At 38.6% G+C, this 20,842-nt stretch overlaps 3 protein-coding genes across 3 annotated transcripts; 2 read left to right on the forward strand and 1 right to left on the reverse strand.

Moving 5' to 3' along the window:
- The first annotated feature begins 6,982 nt into the window (after window positions 1-6,982).
- On the forward strand, window positions 6,983-8,824 carry LOC134000392 (cannabinoid receptor type 1B-like). Its single transcript, XM_062439717.1, has one exon. The coding sequence runs from the start codon at window positions 6,983-6,985 to the stop codon at window positions 8,405-8,407; it is 1,425 nt and encodes a 474-aa protein (XP_062295701.1). The 3' UTR covers window positions 8,408-8,824.
- A 1,301-nt stretch (window positions 8,825-10,125) lies between these two features.
- Window positions 10,126-12,871, forward strand: LOC134000393 (akirin-2-like). Its single transcript, XM_062439718.1, has 6 exons — window positions 10,126-10,264; window positions 10,595-10,774; window positions 10,940-11,083; window positions 11,166-11,315; window positions 12,082-12,153; window positions 12,309-12,871. Exons 2-6 carry the CDS (start codon window positions 10,597-10,599, stop codon window positions 12,317-12,319), a joined length of 555 nt encoding a protein of 184 aa, XP_062295702.1. The 5' UTR covers window positions 10,126-10,264; window positions 10,595-10,596; the 3' UTR covers window positions 12,320-12,871.
- Window positions 12,872-13,406: 535 nt separating this feature from the next.
- Window positions 13,407-19,534, reverse strand: orc3 (origin recognition complex, subunit 3). Its single transcript, XM_062439719.1, has 20 exons — window positions 19,394-19,534; window positions 19,238-19,292; window positions 19,063-19,160; window positions 18,238-18,376; window positions 18,026-18,130; window positions 17,751-17,914; window positions 17,522-17,655; window positions 17,140-17,299; window positions 16,799-16,912; window positions 16,543-16,676; window positions 16,276-16,339; window positions 15,716-15,832; window positions 15,520-15,599; window positions 14,980-15,113; window positions 14,747-14,841; window positions 14,561-14,658; window positions 14,324-14,465; window positions 14,119-14,235; window positions 13,772-13,851; window positions 13,407-13,512 (listed from the first exon to the last, which is right to left on the reverse strand). Exons 1-20 carry the CDS (start codon window positions 19,415-19,417, stop codon window positions 13,407-13,409), a joined length of 2,160 nt encoding a protein of 719 aa, XP_062295703.1. The 5' UTR covers window positions 19,418-19,534.
- Window positions 19,535-20,842: the final 1,308 nt, after the last annotated feature.

The following is a 20,842-nucleotide window of genomic DNA, read 5'->3' on the forward strand; positions in this document are numbered from 1 at the left end:
TTATTGAAGATTAGTCCGCACACTATATGTGTTAGCCTGAAGTCGATTAGGCCACAAGCTGTGAAGTGATCAGAAGTGGGGGATTGTAGGTGTAAGGAATCGTCTCCGTTCTTCAAGTTCAGTATGATGACTGGCGGCAGGCTGCCAGCAGGATTGTTTATGCTCTGTAGACATCGATCTACTTTCCAGCCCAGATGGCTGTGAATGTTTTTGGAAAGGGAGATATGAGCTCCACCTGAAAAGGATTATAATTAAATCTGTCTTTGTGTGCTATAATATTTTAATATTTTATATGTTTTACTGATGTCCATCATATATTCTGATATATTTTGGTCAGTATCAACTTACGTCCAAGTTTTGACCCTGCAAACCATCCAGGATATGTGGAAAATGAAATATTGCCTTCAGATATCAAAATTTAAAACCAGCACTCTGCATGAGTCAGCTACACCCTCATGGCTCCCACTGCAATAAACCAAGATATAATAAAAACTAAGTAACCACATACATATGGATTTTGAATCGTGAGAGCATAAAACAGCTTCCTTCTTTGTTTACTTGTGAAAATTGAATCACAGAAATTGCGTAAAACTTTATTTTTAGTGTCCTAATAATTTCCAGGAAACAACTTCTTGTATTGCAACTTGCAATAAAGTATAGGTGAAAGAGAGAGTGATGAATTGGTGTACTCCAATTAAATGCTAAGATAGCATAGCATAGAGTCTTTTACTCCAGGTAAAGATTTACAATAAAGTCACTTACATAAAGGTTCTGGGCTACTGTACAAACATGGCGTTGCATCATGGCAGCCTCCATTGAAAGGGACCCACCAAGCCCCCAGGAAGGCTTTGAGGCTAATATGATATAGTGGCCAAACCATGTAATTACAATCCTCACCTGGAAATCAGCAGATACATTTTTTGGATACATTTTTTTGAGCATCAAAACCCCTGCGAAATGATGTGTTTCACTATCAGAATTTGATCCATTCGGTCCGATCGCATTTCTCCAGTGTAGAAGAGCCAGACGATTCAATTTTATCCTCATTCAAGTTAACCAGAGGGTTAAACCATAAATGAGTGGTTTTGACCAGCAGAATTCAGTCTAGACCACTGACTTATGACCACTCCAGTGTGGCCATGAGCATTGGACTTTGCTGATATTATGCTTTGACAGACATTTATTCTGGTTTAAAGACCACAAGCTCACATAATTTACACATCAGTCAAAAAATAAGAAAAACAAATGACCAGTAAGAACCCCTGCAGTTGTGTTTGTGTTGTGATAGTACACCAGATACTCACTGATCGACAGCACTGGCCTGATTTTGGAACGTCACCTTTGAGCTTCACAGCAGTTAAAATGTCATCTGCCACTATCGTTCATCTTTGACCCCAACCTTTTATAAAGTGGGTCTTGGCATACAGTATATATGATATTATCTTCATGACCCCCAGACTTTATACTGTGTATTGCCATCCTGGACTGGACTGAGTTTGCATGAAATATTCATAGATTATTTAATTCAAGGGTTTTCTCCCAATTGATTGCACAAACACAAAATAAAAATAAAAATTATAAATTATACATTTGTAGAGGGAATTCAAGGGAAAATAACATTTTTGTTGAGATATGATATTTCTTTCTTTTTTATCTTTTATCAGTTAATTTTTGTTTCGTTCTCCCAATGTCGATGACTTCACACCCAACCCACTAATGCTTCATGTTTGATGAGCAAAACACTTGAAAACCTCCATCAAGAAAGAACAAAGTCAGGCTGTGTCAAGCTGCTCTTTACTGCTCACCACAACAGACTGATGAGCTCAACAATCTGTTCTATACTTGAATTATTACTTTTGTCTTGCATATTGCAAGTAAATAAATACACTTGCACCAGGGACAAAACTCTATGTTTATTTCCCTGCAGCCTGAGAAATATATAAATAAATGAGCTTGTTATGAGAGTTTTACCACTTCACTGACCAAGAAACTCAAGAAACCAAAGCAATTTTAAGCTCTTTGTTCTTTAATGTCAGCTAATTTGTAGCGGAGTCTCTTCATCTTGTGATAAAACGAAAAGCTGGAACATCCCTGTGATGGAAGAGCTCTCCCAGGATGTGAGAGCACTCTGAAATTGTTTGCTAGATGCATTTGTCAGTAATGGGCGAATAAACATGATGGAGCGAGAGGAATGAAAATTGATACTGTAGTGGGTAGGAGATGTTTCCATAGATGTGTAAGGTAGGAATCAAGCTCAAACTGTGATGCACATTACAAGCAAAAGTGGTATATACATTTACTCAAGTACACTATTCTTCTTTTTTTTTATTTGATTATTATCATTATTTAAGTTCATTGTTGAAAAGCTCTTGAGACATCACAATTTTTCTCCAACAATCCTGAAGTAAATATTGAAATTTTTGTTCATTATTTAATCTATCATGTTTACTTAACAGTTGCTATCAGATATTTTGCAGAATGAGTTTTTACAGGCACAATTAGTTTATAAAATATGATGCAACACACTGACTGATTAAAGGATATGGCTGTCAATTTTCTATATTTTTCTTATTGTCAACAAATCTCATGTGCAGAGCAAAACCGACAGTGAACTCATCCTACTTTTAAGTATTGTGTGTAAAAAATAACAGTGATCAGATTTTTAGTCTCATGGTGAAGAAACAAAAAGTTCCACTATAAAACTGTAAAGTTTACTTGTGTTAATTTCTTAAAGGGTTTTAGAACATATTCCTCCACGTTTCAGTGTGACAAACACTGAGTACTTGCATAAAAGCAGGATATAAAAAAACAACGTGTATTAAATAGAAAATCAGGATTGGAAAAACGAGGAGGTAAATATCTAAGAATAAATACAATTTCACATCTCCTCTTTACTCATGACAGAAACAGGCCATGTGATTACAGGTAAAGTGACTGTTGCTGTCATGGCAGTCAGGTGCATTTAGCTTTCTTGTCAGTCTCTGAAGCTCTGCAGCTGGTTGTGGGGCAAATGAATTATTCTTTGGCTTTGAATCAGCCAGTAACACTGCAAGGCGAGTTTGGATTAAGCTTCTCTGGCTGTGCAGGGAGTGAAGAGTCGTGAACATCTCATAAGTATATCCTCCGTCAAGAAGATGACACATGCCCAATGACTACTACTATAGGTACTCTTCATCACTCATTCACTCTTCATCCTCAAAACCGCGAGGGATAACAAAGGGAAAACGGTTCAACAGAACTGTGATTTGAAGCTGTGCATTGCTGCCTGAGTAATTCATCTGTGCCTGTAGCATTCATTTGCATAGTGCTTGTGCAAGTGAGCATTCACTGAACCACCTGCTAAGTCTTGTGATTACCACTGTGCTCTGACTAGATAAAAAATATCTTTATATGACTAAATGGTGCATGAAGGAGATTCTACCCAGTGACCATTATGCTGTTAGTGTATCTGTTCTGCAGCAACAAAAAAAAACATCCATCATTTCTGCAGCAGAAATTTATACAACTGAATATATTGCTCTTCATGTTTAGCACAAGTAAAATAAGTGGAATGAATTCCTATATTTTTTTTTTTTAACTTTTTTATCATGTTTTTGTTGTTTTTATTGACATATCTGATCTTTTTTTTCTATCCACAAGAAAAAAATTCAGTCACAGAAGGCATCAAGTTACAACTTTTTCATCCCGTCTGTTGAGCTGTTATTCCCTGGAAGGAAGATCTATCCCTGTGGAAAATGTGATACACGAGACAAACATTGCAGGGAACATCCGCAGTGGCTCCTGTTTATTTCTCTGATGTAGTTTCCTGGGTGTGGAGTTATGTGTTCAATTAAACATCTTTGAGAAACAGAACAACAAACACCTTTGATTTGCCTAATGAAGCCAGGTTGATAGACATCATTTCCTGATGAGGTGAATAATGGGAATACAGATGAGTGAGAGGTAATGATGGCCATGACTCTTCAATGTATGATATACAGAATCTGTTGATGATTAAAATAATATTGAATACATTTTGTAAACATTATATCTAGAGGGTTTTTTTTTCCTGAATGGACTCAAATTGAACACATTTTGTGGTGTGACCTTGGCTACTATTTGAAGTGTCTCCAGCTGGGGAGTAACAGAATCTAGAAGTGGCAGATTAGGAAACCGTTAAGAGCTGCCAGTGTTCAGCCACAACCTCCTCCCCTTCTCTATTTATGCATCTTTTCCTCCTCTCCCACCCTCCCTCCTTCTCCTTCTCCTCCCCCCACCCTCAACACTCTCCCATCTTCCAGCCCCTCCACACAAACACATCAGAGACAGACCTCCTGCTTTAGAGTCTCGTCTGATAACACGCTGTGTGTAACTACTATATTTCAAGCCCCAAAATGCTTCTGGCTTTCTGTATTTCACAAAATACATAACTTGTCCCTCTGAATGTGAACAGCATGACAAAAATCTAATAAAAAATATACTTTAACTCACACGTTTTTGCATGTGAGTGCTTGGATGTGTATATGTAAAGACTATTTTTGAGGACTTGAGCCTGTGTGGACTAGAGTAATGATTTCATAATAGGCAACCACTCAAATAACAATTTACTGTAAATGGGGGTGGATAAATAATACATTAGATGCATTATGGTGCTTTTCAAGAGGAATCCCACTAAAATCAATCACTCTAATCACTTGCCATATTCACCACCAAAGACAGATGGAAGTGAAACAATAGCAGCAGCCTCCCATAACTGCACAGCCCACGTGGTGGAAGTAGATTTAGAAAAATTGAACTTCTACAAGTTGCTGTTGCCGTCACACAGGCCTTTTGTCATCACAGACAGCTTTGTCTTTGAAATATCTCCCTCCCTCGCTCATGACACAAATAATGATGATAATTACTATGATGGATGTGGATTGGAATATTCTAACCCCCCACACCCACCCACCTATTTTGAGAGATGAGAGATGTCACTTTCAGGCCAAAACCACATTAAAACTTTATCCCGATGAAGCAGGTCATTTAGCATAGACAGAATCAATTGCGGATGAATTCCACGACCACCAGCCATTAATAAGATGTTTCACTCACACTGTCTGTGTAAACTATCCTCATGAAAAGGACATATTGGATATACTGTAATGCCATAAGTGATCAATGGCTGCTTGAATCAGCTTCAAGAACAGCATAACAAGTGTTCAGTAATTACTTGGATGACTCCTCAGCCTCTTCTGTTCTGCCAAAACTGGAGGCTCTGGCATCATGTGCAATGCCTTTCATTGTTTTCCCACGATGTTGCATCCCCAAATGTCATGTATTTTCCACAACAAGATACATATAATTTGGGAGATAGCTCTGGGAGTGCATAGTGGAAATAATTGTACAGCTGCGCAGGACAGGAAAAGGAGGAATAGTGTATGTATGTGACCCCCAGTTGCAGTAAATAGATATATAACTAGTGCAGACTAATCAGAATGGACTTTTGAACATTTTAAAATTATCTTCCTCTATAGTGTCTTTTTTCTTAAATTCTCAGCATGAGATTAGTGACATATATATATTCCAAGTGGGTTTCATTTGTTCTAACCTGCATAATCAGAATTTATTGTAAGATTATCAATGTAATTGTTTTCATTTAATCCATATTTTCTATTCTACAGAACCTCCAAAATCTCTAATTGGATAGGATTCGTTTTATTGGGATTTTATAACACGGAGTTTTTTGGCATACAAAATGCATTTACATTACATTTGTTCATGCATAGGAAGTACAGGATGAGGAAGTAATACTAATTTCAACTTAACACACGGGTTAGGGCTGTTTTTACATCTTCCCTGCAGCAGCTGTTTTGTTCCTGAATAAATAGGTGTGGATGCTGCGCGCAACACCTCAGATCACGTGACCGAGCGCACAAAGCGGAGCCTTAAAACCGAGAACACACAACCCGCCGGCTGCCTGGCTTTACTGTATTTGATATTGACAGTATCGGGGAAGTCAACACGGGATCATTCCTGCAAAAAAATTAATTGTGATTTAACTTTCGCTTCCATTCCACCCCTTTTTTGTGAGTTGCTGTAACTGTTGATGAGGAGCGTGACAACAGACTGGTTTACTCCCAGTTTAGTTTTTTTTTTTTGCGTCATGGACCAGAGCTGTTTGTGTTGAGAAAATCAAGGTATGTTTTTACTCTTGTTTTATTTTCCTAAATGTTTTCTGCGGTAATAGTTGTATTTATATTTTATGTTTTTGAGCTTTATACATTTATTTATTCCTAGCTGATTTGGTAGTTCTGCGTATTATTGTCCAAACAGCGCTTAAAGCTTTGATCCAAACAGGCAGACACAACATTAAAGATTTATAGTATTTCAAACTTTAACATCAAGTCATGTTTTATGTTTTGGAAGCAGTTTCTTATGTAAAATAAATATACAAAACCTTGATGTAAACTTAACTGTTAATAATTCAAATCATTACTGGCATCAAAATGTAAAGGGTTCATTTGACAGATATGTATTCTCTTTGTCTTCCCCCCCTTTGATATCTCATTAATCCCATTATTATTTTTTTTAAAAACAGCTTAATGCTTAATGACCTCCTTTAATTAATAAGAAAGCCTGGCTGTCCTACATACTTAATGCAATGATTTCCCCTGAGGCAGCACAGGTTTATCATCAACTGTTCAGTTTCCCACTATTGTCTGGGATGCATCTGCTATGGAGTCAGCTGGCTGATGCACAGATTCCCTCAATATCCCCCAGCAACACATTCACACACATAAATAGAGATGTTGAAATATTAATAATTTTGCCACTTTCTTCATGTATTCAGATGTTTATTTGTTTAGCTTTTTTTTCTCTTCATTTTTTAATAAAAGCATTGCATTCTTTTGTGGGGAAAAATGCTTTTTTTTTTTCTTCTTTTAGATGTCCTTATGCATGGATTTAATGCTCTTACACCACACACCTCTCCTCTGAGTGTCTCTGCAGCCATTACCCAGCCATGAGGTTGCACAGTATAGCAGGCACCACAATGAGTTTGCTAACAACAGGTGTGCAGTATCTTGGCTCCAACGATGCCAGCTATGATGACCTTTCCGCTGACTCAAGCCTGATCAAGAACGGGTTCCACTTTGAGAAATCTTACTCTTCCTCTGTCAGTAACTCCTTTCCTGGACTCATCCCTGAAAACAAAGAGTTAATTTATGGTGGTCTTGCTCCTGTTTTCCCCACCAACATATCAGACTTTCTGCTGGGTAATGGGACCTCTGTGGAGAGTGGAGGGGCAGCACAGTGTGGGGAGGACCTTGTGGACAACATGGAGTGTTTTATGATTCTGACTCCTGGTCAGCAGCTTGCAGTTGCCATTTTGGCACTCACTCTGGGGACATTCACAGTGCTGGAGAACCTCATGGTGTTGTGTGTGATCCTGCACTCACAGACACTTCGATCTCGGCCTTCCTACCACTTCATAGGCAGCCTGGCTGTGGCTGATCTGATAGGCAGCATCATTTTTGTCTACAGCTTCCTGGACTTCCATGTGCTTCACAGGAAGGACAGCCCCAATATTTTCCTCTTCAAGCTGGCTGGGGTCATCGCCTCCTTCACTGCCTCTGTAGGCAGTCTGTTCCTCACTGCAATCGATCGCTACATCTCCATCCACAGGCCTATGGCATACAAACGCATTGTCACAAAGACCAAAGCAGTCATCGCCTTCAGTGTGATGTGGACCATTTCCATTGTCATCTCATTGCTTCCGCTGCTTGGCTGGAACTGCAAACGTCTCAACTCCGTCTGCTCGGACATTTTCCCTCTAATCGACCAAAAGTACCTGATGTTCTGGATCGGGATGACAAGCATCTTGGTCCTGTTCATCATCTACGCTTACATATTCATTCTCTGGAAATCCCACCACCATGCTGTCCGCATGCTGAGCCGCAGCTCCCAGAGAAGTGTGATCGTCTACACAGCAGAGGGGACTAAAGTTCAGACAATGAGGCCCGAGCAGGCCCGGATGGACCTGCGTCTGGCCAAGACTCTGGTTCTGATCCTGGTGGCCCTCATCATCTGCTGGGGCCCGCTTCTAGCCATCATGGTTTACGACCTCTTTGGGAAGGTGAACGACTTCATCAAGACTGTGTTCGCCTTTTGCAGCATGCTTTGCCTGCTCAACTCCACCGTGAACCCTGTGATCTACGCCATGAGGAGCAAGGACCTGCGCAGGGCCTTCCTCAACATCTGCAATGTGTGCCGGGGAACAACGCATACGCTGGACAACAGCGGTGAGAGTGACTGGAACAGCAGGAGTGTGAGAGGCACAACGGGCGGGGCAGGGAAAGACGGAGCCAGCTGTGGAGCGATGAGAGTAAAAGTAGCCCAGGTTACAGTTTCTGGAGTGACTGAGACTTCTACTGCAGACCAAGTCTAAAACATAGGCTGACCTGTTCTAGTACAACTGTGAAGTTAATATTTTGTAGAATAGCCCTGACCCTACTAGTACACTACTCTGTGACTGTGAAATGTGCCAAAAAAATGAGATTGATATAGACTGGACAAACAAGTTTTGTTACTTTACAGCTGAAATCTTTAATACTGTGTTTTACCCCTCTGTACAATGGAGTGTGATGATACTGTAAAAACTGTGCATTTTATGGATTTACTCTGGTTTGTCAGGTTGCATATGTCTGATTAATGGTGCCAATTTTGGCAGATTTCTTAACAGATATTATAGTATACATTGTCATCTTTGCTGTAGTTTGAATAAGCTAAAAGTTACAGATTTCAGCTTTAATGTGGGAAAAATGGTGTCATTCTCAGTTCTCTCTGTTTTTTTCACATTACATCATAGCAATATTGTGCAGTAATACAAAGTAAAACTGTGTCTACTTTCATGCAAAATGCCCGTTTTGAATGACAGCACACTGCTTTTAAGTAGCATCTCATCAGTGGTTTGAAATCAACTATTGATGATTTCGTAAGAAAATGATATTGTGAAGTTTGGCATTTAGATTTTATTGAATTTGAATTTATTCATTGTATACTTTAAGGTGTATTTTGCAAAACAAAATGGTGATTCATACATTGAATTTTGAATAGCTTTTCGATTACAGCAAAACTTCTTTAGTCTGTAGTAATCTGTAGTTACATGTGCTTATAAAACAGTTAAAACATTTTGTGAGAGGCTACACTGCCATATTCCTGTGAAGTAACAGTTATGCCATGGTGTTCGATAACAGTGTGTGTAAGCAAGGAAGTGAGTATTAAATTGTCTATTTTTAGCATAAACTTTTCAACATACCTGGTGATCTTTTTTTCAATAAAACTATGAAATGTCAGCAATCCAGTGTGTCTGCAGTTGTGGCTAATGTACTGAACCTGAGGATGTGAAAATATTCAGTATTTCATAAGATAAAACTTCAGCAAAAAATAAAAAGAATTTTGTGAGAACAACATTTTTTACATATATGTATATTTCTTTCTTATCCTATTAAACATATTGTTACCCATTTGAATTATCATGGGGCCCTTAATGGGTCAGTAAACCTCTGTTTTAGAGTAAAGCGCACTGTTTTGATGTGTTTTGGGTTTTTTGTATAACACTGCCCCCCTGTGGAGGCAACAAGGACTATCTATTATTTCACATGCCTTGATCACAAATAAATCAGATTTATTTGCCAAATAGCAAGTACAAGGAATTCAGTGTGGTCCAGATGTCAGGAAAAAAACAAAACAAAACAAAAAAACACAATAAACATGAACACTGAACAAAAAAAATAAACTAAAACATAACAGAGTAAAAGCCGAATATAGATAGAATTGTTGTTTATGTAATTTATACTCAAATTTGAATGTAAATAAAGTATCTGTGTATTAACTGTATATATATGAACAGTCATTAAAAAATAATATCTATTCTACAAAGTGCAGAACAGTCAAATACAATATATGTACACAAATAATTTAAATGAGAAAGAGTAAGAATAAGAATAAGCATAGGAGCAAAATTAAGAATATGAATATGAATAATCAGCTGTCTTTTGTCTACTGTCTTTCACTACATTACCCAGCATGAACTGCGGCGCATTTCACACGTGACGTCACGAGCCGGAGAAGCCGACTGCTTCATATCAAAAACAAGCAGCTAAGTTGCGTTAGCTAGCTCCCCTATCAAACGGCACACAGTTGGCCCACAGCTGGCTAATCGGCACCTCAACTTTTGGGAAGCAACTTTTACAACAGCTTAAGTTGTTAAACGTCGTTGGACAGGCCGACGCTTCCCCCAAAGGTAAGACAGCTTTGTTCAAATGTACACAAGAACGTATTGTCCTATCAGTGGTAGCCAGAGCTAACGTTAGCTTTGTTTTCTTTTTGATTATTGGCTAGCCATCACAGCTAACGTTAGCTCTGCTAGCAATTTTTTAAAGCCTCAGCTGCGCAATATGCTTAGCGTGTGTTCATTAGCGAAGAAAACTGGTTTTATCGGAGGAGTTCACGCTAGAATGAGCCATCTGTATCAAAGAATATCCACAGTTAGCGCTTGTGTAAAATAACTGATGTTATCGCCTCATTATTGTCTTGTTTCGGCATTTAACCCCCCCCCCTTAACAAACTGAAGTCATGGCGTGTGGAGCCACCCTGAAGAGGACCATGGATTTCGATCCCCTGATGAGTCCTACTTCCCCCAAAAGACGAAGATGCATCCCCGTGGCCCCATCGTCCTCATCCTCATCCCCCAGGAAGTACCTCAGAATGGAGCCCTCGCCATTTGGGGAATCGTCGTCGAGACTCAGTGCAGGTAATGTTACTTGGCCTGCTTGGTGACCAGTCAGCTACTTTAGAGGCATTAGCAACATGTTGAGCGACACTAAAACGAGGTTTTCAGATTGTTAAGTTTTTCCCGAAATGACAGCTGTTGTTTCTTGAATGATTGACGCTATTTACTGTCTTTTGTCCCCTCCAGAACAAATCCTCAACAGCATCAAGCAGGAGTACAAACGCATTCAAAAGAGGAAGCATCTAGATGGAGGCTACCAACAGTCAGAGTGCTGCTATTCTCCAGAGTCCCCATCCCAGTCGTCTACTATGAATGTTTCCAACATGCCAGGTTGGTGAAGTAAAATAAGCACAGTTATCAGACATACCACATATACAATGATTCAGACAACATGCCTGCTTGATTTACACAGGGACGTCTTCTGGAGGCGTTTCTCCGACTAGGAAAGAACAGCCATTATTCACTCTCAGACAAGTTGGAATGATCTGTGAACGCCTGCTGAAAGAAAGGGAAGATAAGGTGCGGGAGGAATACGAAGAGACCATGACTTCAAAATTGGCAGGTTGGTCACATATTAAACAAACAAATTTGATGCATCAAGAAAGTCAGCCAGGACCAGTCACACCAGGTAATAAATTTGGCATGTTTTTCCATGTCAAAGGTAAGCCAGAGGTGTAAATAATGATTAATATAGAGAAAATTAATGACACCAGGAGTGCTTCTACAATGCCCTATACACACGGGAGCTCTTGGACCAATGCACAGAATTAGCACCAGCCAAATGCTGGTAAAATGTGCAAGTGGCTATATATTTGCTTCTCTTACCAGCCAAAAATAACAATGGTAATCTATTGAGTGGTTGGTATAATTTGAACATTAACTAGCCATTTGGACGGTGAAGAAATGTCTGGTTAATTTCACACCTTGTTCTGGAGATTTCAATTTTCTAACATTTGAGGTCATGAATTATTTGGTGTACCAAATTCATATTTTATTGTAGAAAAATATTAAGTGTCTAAGTTATGAAAGCCCAGATTCACATAAAACTAGAATACTAGTCCAAAACCAAAAGCTATGAAACAGTTTCTTCTCTAAAGCAGTTGTGTGGCTTTTTCTGTCAGAATTGCCTTTTTTTTTTAAAAAACTACTTCAGCAGTAATATGCATGCTGAGAAATGGTTTAATGAAATTGCTGTGGGTTTTTTGCTTCAAAAAGCCAGATTTGAGAGTGAGAACAGATAGACAATAGTTTGAAGAGGACACTGGGAAATGATCATAAATAGTCTTTAAGGATTTTTAAGGGCTAATTTAATTTCCTGTACATTTCAGAACAATATGACACCTTTGTGAAGTTCACACATGATCAGCTAATGCGACGATTTGGGGAGCAACCTGCAAGCTGTGAGTTCTTTCATTTTTATCCTAAATGCTCTCCACATTCCTTCCTTGCTGGCATTTATATGCGAGAAAGTCCTGGATCTCGCTTTGAGCTCCGCCTTTGAAGTTTAAAGTTACAAGTCTGGTTTCTGAATTCATTTTATCTTCTTCTCCTCCAGATGTTTCCTGAGTGTGGCACCGAATCTTTGCAAGACGGCCTTCTCTTGCTGCAAGCTATCATGTGATATTTCAAGAACGAGAAGAAAAAAATGCTCATCATTGTAAGAGATTCAGTTTAGCTAGTTCAAATGAAACTTTTCTTACTGTGCCATATTTCTGTCTTTGGGCAAAGGTTTATATGAAGCTGTTGTCAGTTGTTACCACTCTGTTGTAAGCAACTAGGTGCTTCCTAATGTAAATGAATGGACCCTATCTCTACCAGTGGCCTATGTTCCTCCTGCTGTACGTGTATCTACAGTTATCTCACTTTTGTAATGATTCCCAGCATTCCAGGCTTCGTCGCTCGTTTCCGTTTGTTACATGTAAATATGATACAGCAGCGTAGACTTTTACATGAGGTTTGCTGGTCAATCTGAAAGGAAGTGGAAGACACAAGCTGAACAGAGACGATATGTTTGCAGTTTGTCCTCTATTCATTGCTTTTCAATTGAGCATAAAGTGGGCTAATTTGATTTTATTTTTCCCCTCTCCCTACCAGTGTTTTATTTATTTTGATTTTTTGTTTTTTTTTGCTGGTATCACTTTGAAACCAATGTACTTATTGGAAAAACAATAAAAATCTTTTAAGAGTTGAATTGTTTTAAGGTATGATAGATATTTGTTATTGGTATGTTTTAGGGAAATTATCTTTTTAAAATGTTACAAATTACACCAAGACTATTCAGGAGGCTTTTCCTAATAATGGAACATGAATGGCTTGAACTCAAACTGTCATACTCAAACAAATGGACACCCTCACTATATACTATGCATCTGTGTCTGAGCTGTGCCTTCAGTATAGTGACACGCTAACTCAGTGATAAGAGTTTATCACACAACAACACATTTTTTTGGAACAGCCCCTGTCATGATTGGACTAGACTGCAACAGGTACAATACTCTACTCAGTAGAGTTACTATATACACAGGTATTACTAAAAACAAAATCTCATGCATTATCTTTTATTATAGTGAAAAAATGCAAGACATTCAGGTCCAAGTTGACAGGTTTTGAAATGAGAGTATACAAGTTATTTTCTTTCTTTTTGACCGTTTGGTCAGCAGCCTCCCCAGGTGAGTCGAGCCACGTGGTCAGTCTTCTGCTTAGTGGACTTGATGAAGCCCAGAAATTCGAGCTCTGACACAGCCCGGATGAAACGGGCACTGGAAAACAGCTGAGGAATAACATTTCTTAAACTCTGATCAAGACACAATATTTGCTTGCTGCCAGAGCAAACACATGGGATATAGTTTCTGCTCTCAAAGGTAATCACCCTCAGTCTTTATGTTACTGTTCTTCCAAACATCCTTTCAATCAGATTATCTTGTTGTCAGTACTCACTTCGGTATATCAAATAAACCTAAAGCATGCACTAAAATGAGAGAAGAACCAGCTTCATATGTAAAGGTTATGGAAGGATACTGTTTGACCTCGTCCACTTTCCCATAACTGTCAGACTCTGGATCGACACCCTCAGCTGCAGAAACCACGATGGAGTAGGCCTGAAAATAAATTGTCATTCATGTCAGTATCCAGTCCATTCTTGGCCAATATTGAATCCACAGATCAATAACGTCTCACATTGATCCTAACAATCAATAAACACTTTAAACATACAAACTTCCATCCGATAAAGTTGGTAAGGCAAAGTTGAAAGGTGGTGTTATTGCTGCGAGTTAAAAAGGAACGCAATGTAAACATCATTGTCTGTTGACCTGATTTAAATACAAGAAAACAGCCTAGTTTCAAATTATTGAGTGTAAACTCACTTCTAGCCAGTCATAGAGATTGATCAGCCTGCCGCACTCCAGGTGGAGTTTGTACGCAATGCAAATGTCAGGAGCAGCATTGGACACGGTCCCATCCTCAGACTTCAGGCTGACATTCTGAAAGAAAAGTGATAAACACATTTCAAACATTCACGATAACAGCATAGTTAAGATTCACTTTACAAATAAGTTGAGGTGGACGTACCTGGAGAAAATAGTAGGGACTGCTAAGTGCAGCCTGAATGGAGGTGCGAGGTGTAGCGTTGAGGTGGCGTCTCACAGAGCCAGAGGAACCGTAGTAGCACACTTCATTCAGAGTCTGACACTCCGGGGGAGACAGGTGACTCCTGGGTGGGATGGAAAAGTACATTTTTATGTTGCGACTTTGTATTAAATTGTTGTGTCACACTTTAAATGACAAGCAGAAGGTAATCTGTCTCACTTCACTAAGCTGTCGATGAACTCGATGGCTTCATTTCGTAGAATCTCAAACGGACTCAGTTTCTTGGCTCTCCGAGACTCGTTCATCTCCAGCAGAGTCTACAATCATGAGAATAATCAGACAGTTTATGTGTTGAAGTATTACAACACATGAGTGAAGTAAAGTATCTTTTTACTGAAGAGCTACCTTCTGCAGCTGAAACAGATTGGTTTTCTTTTGAAGGTTTTTCAATGGAGAGGTGATACTTTCTTCAACACTGGGGACCGTTTCAATGGGGGCAGCTGTTAGACAAAAGGCAAAATTTAATAGCGGATGGTAGAGGACACTATTCCTAGGGTCAATGTAAAAGGAGGAAAAGTAATAATCTATGTATAAACTAAGAATAAAGTAATGTTTATGCTCAGCTTTTCACTACTTACTGTCCAACTGCTTCAGTTTGGTGAGCAGGTCCTCCAGCTGGACACAAGCGTTCCTCATCCTTTTTGACTTGACAGGCTGCAGGATCTCTATGCACCTCTGGAGCGAAGTGATGAGCTCATCTTTAGCCAGCATCCTGCATAGGAGGTTTATAACTGAGATGTAGAGTAGAACCTCAAATGGCTAACATCAGACTGAGCTGTTGTTGAACTAATTTCTGATTTGTCCAGAAGGACTCCTGCATGGTAAAAACCAAATGCTTTTTAAAAATTGTATATCAATGTATGTTTTGGCCACCAGAATGTGCAATTATTCCAAAAATATCCCTGAATGTGTCACCATCTGCTGGCCAAATGTATGAAGAATGTTGGCTGAGGCACACACTCAGATGAGACATGATTATTATGAGTACTTCAATGTTTAAACAGTTGGCTCTGATGCAAGTGGCAACAATTTCTCTAATTTAGTACATTTTTTCACTAATTATATCATCCAATTGTGAGTCCCGCTTGTTGGCATAGAGGTTAATTATCCAGACTTACTTCAGAAGCTTCATGGCCGACTGATAATCCTCATTCTCCCACACGTTCTTCTCCAGACATATTAAATGGAGCTCCCTGATCTGCAGCATACAGATCAGGCAGTGTCATATCAAGGCAATGAAAGAAAGTGTGGCTGCAACTATCAGTGTTAATTAAACATTTTGTACTGTTCAGACAATAAGCAACAAGTTCTTGCCTGTTTTCCCAGAGGGTAACGAGGTAATGATGAGGTCAGCGTGTGGAGACACCTCAGGACTGGATAATAGTTCTTATGGTATTTATGAAGGTCCTTTAGCAGCTTTGTACACACCTCCTAAAACAGACAAACAGAGGTTAAAATGTTTTGTTAAAAAACCTCAAACTTTAGATTATGTCCACATATGTGTGCCGATTTGTGGCTGTTAGGGCTGGGTAATATATTGATATTATATCGATATTGTGATGAGACCAAATATCATCTTAGATATTGCATACTGTAATATTGTGATATGGTATAAGTGTTGTCTTTTCCCGTTTTTTTACCAAACTGTTCTAGCTGTACTATTACTTACTTTTATCCACATTACTCATAGTTATTTATCAAAAATCTCATTGTCTAAATATTTTGTGAAAGCATCAATAGCCATCCCTATGATATTGACATAATATCAATATTGAGGTATTTAGTCAAAAATATCATGATACTTGATTTTTTGACCTTATCTCCCAGGCCTGGTGGCTGGTGCCTAAGGTGTAGAGATAAAACAAAGAATGTACCTTTAAATGAGTATCATTCTTCAACAGATTAACTTGTTCTTCAGATTCTTGCGTCTCTACATAGCTGGAGAAAAACACACAGGTTAACATTTACATTTAAAAAACAAGAAAAAGAAAGCCATTAGAAGTTACCAATGTGTTTACTAGCAGCCAAATCAAGCATCATTTACATGGTTTTCTGACAAGTGATTCATGTAAAGTAAGAATATGCAGACAGGTGAAAACTAAATATTGTGTGTGTGTGTGTGTGTGTGTGTGTGTGTGTACCTCCTGAATGACGGCAGCTGCCTGATCTTCTCCAGATCGCTTTGGCTGAGCTGCGTCACGTTAAGCAGAGCCTGCTTCTTCTTACAACACAGGACACTGAGAGGCTGGGAGTGAAAGTGCTCCAGCAGGGCCAGCTACACAGAGGCATAGCAGAAATGTTGTAAAACACATACCTGAATATTCAGACAAGGATACGGGACAAAGGGTGGACTGATAAGACACGTGATATATAAAGCTTTTAGAAAATGTTCTGTACCTGAACACCCTTGATGAAGTTTCTCACTGAGAAATCGTGGTACAGGAAGATGCTGATCAGCACCTGCATCACCTTACCATTGAGTTTAAAGGGGAAGTGATGTGTCAGGATCATCTGGAAACACAAGTAACATAAAAAATACAACTAGATTAATGGGATTTTATTTAAAATACAATCCAATAGGTTATAAATAAATTAGATTTAAAAAAAGCTTGTGATACTTGTTTGTATTCTTAAATTGTATATGCATACTGGGGGACAAAATCATCAACTTTACAATAAAAAGAATACCATAATAAATGTGATCTTGCAAGTTCATGTAGGTGTCAGAGTGAAAGTACCTTGTCTATGACTGTGGCCAGGTGCTGGGTGCAGGACAGAGACTGAAAGAGCTCTATGCACAGCAGGGAGGACACAGAGTGGGGCAGCATGTGTTGGATGGTGCTAGGTGATGTGGCGATACCAAAGATGAACATCAGTGGAACACGTTCAATGTACCGGCTGCAAAAAGAAGGGACATACACTTAAGAGAACAGCATCCACATAAACCTGGACATGCACTGCCAACAAAAGGTTATGCATCACTTGGTTTAAAGACTTAAAAGCTACTGTACACACATTATTTAGACTAGATAATCTAACATGATGATGGATCAAGTTTTCCCTCAGTAGGTCGTCGAATACGGCAACAGCTGAACTGTTGAACACAGAGTTCCCAGTTACCTGCAGATGAGTATGAAATCTTGAAGAACTCTTGGATTGAAAGCCTCCAAATCTTTGAAAATAATTACGACGGGGGGCTGCTGTTGCTCATCTTTGGCTGGAGAACTACGCTTTTTTCCAGGAGTGTGGGCTTTCTGAAACACAAAAGGGAAATGTGAAGTTTAAGTGCTTTGATCTGTTCAATTGTTTTTGTGCACCTCATGTAAAATCTATAGCTTTATTGTCCCACCTTTGTTTTTGAATTGTACCAATCACAGAGGGTGCTCAGGGAGCAATGTGTGCTCTTGTGGTGAGGAGTGCTCGTCTGCTCAGCTTCCTCCTCCTCATCATCATCAACAGCCACTACGGTATTCATCAGCTTCTCCAAGACCCTCTTCATCAAATGCTTCAATGCTGAAATGATAAAGCAGACATAATGTTTACACTCTTAAAAGTTCAAATGGTGTAAGCAGTGGTACAACATAATTCCAGTATTCCAAGACAAAAATGCTCTTACTGTCCTACCTCCACACTCTTTGGCCTGTACAGAGACTACATGAGGAGTGACAGACTGCTGCAGCAGGTCAGACAGGCTCTGAAAGGTCATGTCATGGTCCGGGACATTCACTCCTATGGAGGATATCAAATGAAAAGCAGACAAAATGTATGTCACTGTAAGAATTAAGATTAAAATAAAACCTGAAATTTTGATTACTGCTGCCTCGTCATCAACGTACCAAGCACGAGAGCTGCTGTGGGGATCTCGCTGGCCCTCATTTGAGATGCCCAGTCACTGTGTTGGCGTGTGGAAGAGCACTTCCTGGTAAAGTCCAGCAGGCTGTCCAGGATTTTCCTGTTGAGTTCATCCTGTAAAACCTTAAAGTCAACAAAAAAAAACTGTTCAGCTTATGTTTCAGCCGCATTCAACTGGTATGTCACATTGTTGTTTCCTGAGTAATACTTTTTGACATTAACGGACAGGTTCACAGTTTTTCAACACTGTCTTAAAACAACAGTTAGATGTCCATATGAATTTGACTCATTTGGACAGCTGAAGCTTTGTATAATCAGATAAACTTTTAAATACATTTTTGCACAGAAGGAGGACTGTGTATTTTGTCCCCCATCATTAACATTATAAGTGCATTACGAAGGGATCATCTAACAGCCAATATGAACAGGAAGAATGATTAAGGGAAGAAAAACCTGTTTCAATGTTCATTTTGTGACCTGACTTTTGTTTTAAGAAAGACTTGGAAAAACTGTGAATCAGTCCTTTAAGTTAAATCACAAATCAAACAGTCATTTAGAGGGTTTTGTAATAAAAATGCAGTTGGTTGGTTATATATGTTTCTAATAAACCACTGTGAATGGCTCTTGCTAAACAGCCAACAAATTGTTTCATTATGAAATCTAAAACATTACACATATGGAAATGAATGCTTGTCAAGTGTAAACAATGACCAGATGACGATAACAAATGATCATTTTCTACACTGATGTACCTTCACTGCTCAACATGGCTATACGGTGTTCATATAGTCGTGATGAAGAAGTCTTACCTCTGTGTCTGCTTTGATTTTGTCCCACAGATCATGACAGAGTCTGAATCGTGCTTCGCTGCTCTCATCACCTTCACAGCCTTGACTGAAATAATCCTCTGTGGACAAATGTCAACAAAAATATCATCTCACAGCTCGCTGCTTTTGTATATTATCTTAAATGAGCATAACTCACCCAAACCGAGCGAGGTCTTTTTCTTCTTGGCGCTTGGCTTGAAAACAAAACAGCCCTGAAATATGAATAAGTTACGACAGTGACAGTGAGTAACGTCACGAAGGTAAAGGAAGAAATCTTTCATATGTGTAGCCTCATCTCAACAAACCACGTTACCTTTGAAACTGACGAAGTACTCATGTTAGCACTAATTACATTAAACAGCAGTTTTACGCATCAATGGCTATGTCAAATATTTCGCTAATTTAAAAAACAACAAAATGTTAATTTAAACTCCTTCTCGCGGTTTGCATTACAGTCTATTACTTCCCGCCAAAATGACGTAGATGGAAATCGTTCTTCTTCTCTCGGTTTTCTGGCGGATCGCAAACAACTTCAATGGTGCATACCCCCACCTCCTGGATTTAAACTAAAATCTCCACTGACAAAATAACCCTTCCCACCCATTTCCCACTCTGCTATAATTTCTATATTTTTCAGGTATTTGAGAGAAACTAAAAGCTTCTTTCCACATCTGCTGCACACTTTCTCCAGAAATGTCCACACTACATCTACAATTATGACAATTTCGATTTTCTTTCTAATCCAGTAGCACAGATTTTGCCAAAAAAGGCCTGGAAAAAGTTGTGTTCACGGACGTTTCTTTCAAACTGAAACAAGTTTCTTTTAAACTTGTTTCAACTAAGATACTTTAAAAAACATCAGAAAGGTTATCAGTTGTACATTTTGTTGTAGTTCGACTGACTCTGCTGTTCACTTATGTTAACCTTTTGTGAGACTCTTTTCAAATAACATAAGAATCTTTATCAACAGCCATGGTGATGAACATTTCATTTATTAGTTTGGAAACAAATAGTCTGGAATACTAGAAGTTGTACATGTACAATGACAATAAAAACTATTCTGATCCTGATTCTGATGTTGACTACATAATTCAATTTGCCAAATTTCATATACATAAAATCAAATTTACATGTAAAAAAGTTAAACTACTTGATTTTCACAAAGGAGGTCAAAATGTACATTGATTCAATTTATGTTTCCTCCATCCTAAAGGCTGTAAAAACTATGAATACAGTAATACAATAATACTTTGTATGAACTGTAACTCCCTAACTCTCTCGAGTTTGTCTTTTTTTTCTTATGTAATCTGCAAGATGAATATTTTTGTATTGTAATTGTTTTATATGCCAGTAAAGAAAGAAAAAACAAATATATCACACATCCATGATATATTTGTTTAGGCCGTTTTCAGCAATAGTTTTAGCTAATAGATGGCACCAAGTTTGTAAAGTTCAGTTAACAAGCTTGATAAAAATCTACCGATGCCATTATGTAATAATTGAAATATCAAATAGGGCCATAATTTGTTTGTATCAATTTAGTTTCTTCTTCATTTGTCTCTGTAACTCATTGTTGTGCACTCTTTTAAACATTGCTGGTCTTGAACACACCCTGGTTTCCCTATTGTGGCCTCCCTGCGGGTTTACACTGGTTTCCTTTCAGGATACTGGATTTTGTCAAGACTTGCTGTTAACTAGGAGTTCATGTGTGAAGATTCATTAGTATATAGATATAATATTTAGATATATTCTTTCAACATAT

This window comes from Scomber scombrus, chromosome 19 (genome assembly GCF_963691925.1).
Source record: "Scomber scombrus chromosome 19, fScoSco1.1, whole genome shotgun sequence".
Classification (NCBI taxonomy): domain Eukaryota; kingdom Metazoa; phylum Chordata; class Actinopteri; order Scombriformes; family Scombridae; genus Scomber; species Scomber scombrus.

Coding starts and splice junctions, on each gene's coding strand:
- LOC134000392 (XM_062439717.1), top strand. CDS start 6,983: ATGAGGTTGCACAGTATAGCAGGCACCACAATGAGTTTGCTAACAACA.
- LOC134000393 (XM_062439718.1), top strand. CDS start 10,597: ATGGCGTGTGGAGCCACCCTGAAGAGGACCATGGATTTCGATCCCCTG. Junction 10,775..10,939: donor GTCGTCGAGACTCAGTGCAG/GTAATGTTACTT, acceptor TGTCCCCTCCAG/AACAAATCCTCAACAGCATC. Junction 11,316..12,081: donor CATGACTTCAAAATTGGCAG/GTTGGTCACATA, acceptor TGTACATTTCAG/AACAATATGACACCTTTGTG.
- orc3 (XM_062439719.1), bottom strand. CDS start 19,417: ATGAGTACTTCGTCAGTTTCAAAG. Junction 17,300..17,521: donor GATTTCATACTCATCTGCAG/GTAACTGGGAAC, acceptor TTCTTTTTGCAG/CCGGTACATTGAACGTGTTC. Junction 14,236..14,323: donor GTCCCTACTATTTTCTCCAG/GTACGTCCACCT, acceptor CTTTTCTTTCAG/AATGTCAGCCTGAAGTCTGA.